Genomic DNA, 5,132 nt, shown 5'->3' on the forward strand with positions numbered 1-5,132 from the left:
GCTGTCCTCAGTCCGGCAGGATGGGGCTGTGGAGGCTCTGGAGAAGCGGTGCCTCCGTGCTCGCTATGTCAGCCCCGAGTGTCGCGTGTGGTGAGGGCTCCGGTGAGCGCCCGGCGCTGGCAGTGCTGAAGCGCCGCTGTGAGCGGTGCGATGAGGGGCTGGTGAGGCGGGACCGGGTGTGCTCCTGCCAGCAGTGACTAAAGGCGCTCGGCAGAATTGCAGTCAAAGCATCTGGCGTGCTTAGTGTCAGAGTTAGCAGGGATTGCACAGCTCAGGTTATTTGCAAACTCTGGAAGGAAATTACACTAATTTAGAGGCGTTTACAGTATTTCAGCACTGAGAAGAAGTTTATTCTTTATTGAAAGATGAGCCTACGAAGTCACTGCAGGTACAAGGAGTCCAAAGTGTATTTTATTTCTTTAATGCTATTATCATTTCATTGTAAGGAGATCCAGAGCCTTCAGATTCACACCCAAAAGTCATGAACTGATGTTTCATTTTGGTTCATCAGATTTAATTTTTAATGAAAATAGGGTGGGGTTTTGGATAGTTTTTCTCCCAAAAAGGGCCTTAAAGCTCATCTCATTCCACCCGATGCCATAGGCAGGGACACTTTCCACTATCTCAGGTTTCTCCAAGCCCCGTCCAACCTGGCCTTGGACACTCCCAGGGATGCAGCAGCCACAGCTTCTCTGGGCAACCTCTGCCAAGGCCTCCCCACCCTCACAGGGAAGGATTTCTTTGTAATTTGACTGGACTAACGTTGATGTCATGGTTTGTTTGGTTGGGTTTTTTTTTTTACTAACGCAATGGCTTATAATGACATGCAATAACTCAGAGATATAAGTGAAGAGCAGTGTTTGACTTTGATTTTGAAGCATTATTAATCATGAAAATAACACACACCCCCCTTTTTTGTTTCTTACCTTCTGCATAGTTTTCCTTCCTGTCTTTTGCATGATCAGTCTATATATAAGGTTTTTAGAACTGTTTCCTGTTGTTTATGCAGGAGTCTGGCTCTGTGAGGCGTTGCCTTAATTGGTTTTTAGATGCTGTCATGAATAACTCAGATAAATAATACAAATAAGGGTTGGAGTTTGTCACTTCTTTACTCTTCAGCTTTGAGCTTTTCACTCTTGTGCTGTGTCTGAAACAAATTTAGTCCTTGTCTCATATTTTCTCCCTCTTTGAAGTAAATGTCTTCAAAATAGGCCCCCTAACTTTTAATTTCCTTCATTGACTTATGTTTGTGATCTGTTGTCATGTGTGAGTGAGACATACCTTAGAGATGCTTTTGTAAAGTGTTCTGCAAATAAATGGTGGAACATAAATGTGTTATGGAAGGATCCAGGAAGGCACAGCCAATATTGTGTGGTGAAGGTGAAATCTCGCAGTGGATGTCCTAGAAAAGTTCTGAATCTTTCTGTCTTAACCACCGTGCTGGATCATGTGAATTTGTGCATGAGATCTGTTCATTTACCACAGAAGGTGATAATTCAATTTGATCTCAAACACAGAACTAAATGTGTTGAGATAATTTTACTTTATTAGGTATTCATTTAGGAAGAAATAAAACTCAAAGATAGGAACAATAACTATATAAAATATTCAGAGTGATTTCTGAAGAGATTTTATAAGGTTTCATGTCATAAATTTCCACCTCAAGTAGAATTCTGAATAGATTCTGCAAATGAAGAGGGAATTTATTGCCTGAAATATCAGATTTATTCTTAACATCCAAAATGTGGAGTGTGGGAAAGGATGGGGGAAGGGTTGGTTCTATCAGGTGAGGAACATGCTGTAACATTTTGGAGTTTTCAGGTCAGCCCTTGCTGAATGTGTCTTTAAAAATACCACACCAGAGGGAATTGTAGATCACTCCTGCAGGCAACTTCCGATTTTAGCTTCTTTTCTGAAGGAAATGCTTCCTGATGGTGGGAGAAGTGATGAGTCAGGGTAGCATATCTTGGTCTACCTCTAATCCTTTGTGCCTTTGGGAAGCCATTTTGTCAATACATGCTTCAGTTGCAGTTTAAAAATTAGATTGTAAAAACGAAGGTGTAATGCTCAATGTTTTATGTTGTTTTAAAAACTTAGGAAGATTATAAGCTAGAACAAAAATGCCCCATATACTGACTTGTACAATTTCATTGTTTTCTAATATTCTGCTAAAAACAAGTAATAATTTAAAATATTTGGCCTGATGACAAATGCAGGTGGAATTGATACACAGATGAGAAGATGTTTAGGATTTCTTACTGGTTGGAAGGCTGAACTGTTTTCTTCCTTTGGTAAGAAAGGGGAAATGTATTTAAGTAAAACCCAGCTACAGGTGGATGCAGGATTCTACCTGGAATTCTACCTGGTTGATTATGCCAGACTTAGAGATGGGGATCCAAAAAGTATGCAAAGTATGAAAAAAAGTATGAAAATGACTCTTAAGTGACTTAAGTTCCACTCCTAACTTCACCATAGATACAGGTAATGAGTTTGTTTGTTGGTTTTACTTAAAAGAGGTCTGGTTACAGAGCATGTTAAAACAGCTCTAAAAAGATAAATATTACAGATGAATGTCATTCTTAATGTAGGTGAAAAAGAAACCCTGATGTTCTTAAGGTTTGGTTTGTTTTCTTTTTCTGAGAAGATGGGGTATCTGTCTGGCCATTTACATACTGGATAGAAAATTTGAGGGCTTAGGTGTTCACACTTCATGCAGAGATTTGAATTCTTAATAGCGCTTCATTTTAAGCTATAGCAAATATTCCAGTGCTGTGATTGAAAGTTATCTTCCACTGACATGGGGATAAAGACCTTTTTTTCCACTTTTCCTGATTATGTGTAAGTGTTTTTATTGGCTCTTAATAAATTTTACACTTTGTTTTTAAATTATTTTTTAATTTTCAACTTCTGAGTCCCTGTGCCCTTGAGGTCAGCCCACCTTGAGTCTGTGTGCAGCAAAAGTCAAGACTTGTCCTTTGGCTTCCATTTTTTTGAGAGCTGATGCCAGTTCCAGCCCCAGTGGAGCAATGAATGTTGCCAATTCGGAGGAAAATTTGCAGCTGAAATTTTATGCCTGTTTTTGGAGGCAACTGTCACAAAAGATTTTAGATTCTAGTAGTTTTAGCAATGTAGAGAGAGACTTGATCCAAGTTCTCGTATCTTTAGGAGTAGCCCTTAGTAATAGTCACCTTTGGTTTTGTTAATTCCAGCAAATTAATTTTGGTGTTGGTAGCATAATACTGGAACTGTGAACTTCTTCCCAGCATGGTAATTCTTCATTTTAATATCTCACTGAGACAGTTTGGTGCAGCTGAATTTGCATTTTCAAAATAAGTGTAATAATGGTAGCATTAACTCTAAAAATATGTGTTATACTTTTATATTTTCTAGTTGCTTGCAAAGTAACAGCAAAATATTTTGTTTATAGGTAACTTAGAAGAGAAGTGCTTCTGTTTCTCTTACTGGATGAAAATAACTTGGAAGCTGATTTGCAGTGAATTATCAGTGAAGACACACAGCATTTTCTGGAATATTGCATGATCTCATAATGAAGATCTCTCTCCTGCAGCAGATGTATAAGGATGTCCTGGCAGGCATTCCCCTAGCAAGGGAAAGCCATCATTATTCCTCTTTAATTAATCTGTGTGTTGAGCAGCCACCAGAAGGAGATGAATCCTGTCATCAGAATCATCTGCCATCTACTGCTGGTGGTGTTAGGAGCCATCAGGACACTGATATGTCAGATGTCCCTGCAACAGATGATTTATCAAACAGCTTTGCAAACATGAGCTCCTCGTTCTGCCCACGAGAGGTGATGCTGCTCCAGTTAACCTTGATTAAGATGATGGTGGCGAAAGTAGAGTCCCAGGAAATAGAACTCCACACAAGAAAGAAGTACTGTGAAATCTTTGTTCTTCTGAAGGAGGCAAAAATTGACTCAAAATTGGTAAGCTTTTGTAAACTTCTGGAAGATTTTTTTATAAACAGAGGAAGACTAAAAAGGAATGTGCCTTAGACATTTTTCCTTTTTTACCTATCTCCAGATTCACCTGCTTGGTTGTAACGATCGGCTGTTATCTCACATGGCCTCACAAACTTTAGCATCTCTTGTGTATTTCCAGCTGAAGGAAGAGGTGAGTGTGGCATCACTTCACAGCTCAAAAAAATGGCTTAGTGAATCTGTGCCTGCAGGTTGTTCCATTTGACTCTACAGCCAAGTTTTTGTTGTGTTATATTTTCTGAGAAACTTTGTCAACTGTGTTAGGAGTAGCGTGGAATATGGAAAGCAAGGAGATCTTGTGTAGCAGAAGTGTGGAATGTCTTTGTAAAAATCGGGAATTTTATGAAACTCTTAAGGTAAAATATGTGTAGATGACAAGAAATATTCTCTTTAAGGTTGCAATACAGATATTAAAAAAAAAAATAATGATCTAGACTCAGTATTTTTACAGTTCCTTGGTATCTGTTGGGTGATGCAGTAGATAAAAATAAGTAATAACCTCTTGGAAGTTAATCAAATGCTTTGATGTATCTTCTTGTTTGAATATCCCAATTACTTGATGTTTTTTAAAATTTGCTGTATATTTAGTGAATATGTATTGCAGTCTCCATAGTAGCATCCTGAACACAGATTTATTTCATAACTATGTTTGTAATATTTCTTGCCAAGTTGTCTGGGAATTATCAATTCAGATCTGGTCTGTCTACAGCACTATCTGATTTTGGGTAGGTCACATGACATTAGGAGGTTTGGTTTTCCCTTTTTGGAACATACAGATAATTTCTATTGCATGCATATGTTGCTTCACATTTGTAATTAAAGGCCTAATTAATGGCACAGGACAGACACTATTTCTACCTGTGTTTTGTCTGTGCCTCCATTTGAATCTTTTTAATGTACAATTTTAAATCATTGTATTATGATTTAATGTAATTTGCATAATAACTGAAAGCATACGTGATTGGTTTTTGAATTATTTTTCTTAGGACGCCTTAAATGTCACGTGGCTCAGCTTTAGCCTGAACACGCTGTTGGGATTCCCCGGGAATGCCCGGGTGGCCGATTGCCTGTGGACTCTGGTGGCGATTCTCAAGGAGACGCTGAAGGACGCGCTGGTCCCCAGAGCAGGTAC

The 5,132-nt window shown here is 38.8% G+C and overlaps 1 protein-coding gene across 2 annotated transcripts in view; it reads left to right on the plus strand.

The window, feature by feature from the left end:
* The first annotated feature begins 6 nt into the window (after nucleotides 1-6).
* Nucleotides 7-5,132, plus strand: part of LINS1 (lines homolog 1) — a 17,834-nt gene continuing 12,708 nt past the window's right edge. For both annotated transcript variants that reach the window (XR_001862685.1, XM_008637734.2), the window contains exons 1-4: nucleotides 7-388; nucleotides 3,428-3,946; nucleotides 4,044-4,133; nucleotides 4,987-5,128. Coding sequence is in view for 1 of the 2 variants with exons in the window: in XM_008637734.2 (XP_008635956.1) it covers nucleotides 3,548-3,946; nucleotides 4,044-4,133; nucleotides 4,987-5,128 (631 nt within the window). In the remaining variant the exon portion in view is untranslated. The remainder of the gene's footprint in view (nucleotides 389-3,427; nucleotides 3,947-4,043; nucleotides 4,134-4,986; nucleotides 5,129-5,132) is intronic.

This window comes from Corvus brachyrhynchos, unplaced genomic scaffold (genome assembly GCF_000691975.1).
Source record: "Corvus brachyrhynchos isolate BGI_N302 unplaced genomic scaffold, ASM69197v1 scaffold200, whole genome shotgun sequence".
NCBI lineage: Eukaryota > Metazoa > Chordata > Aves > Passeriformes > Corvidae > Corvus > Corvus brachyrhynchos.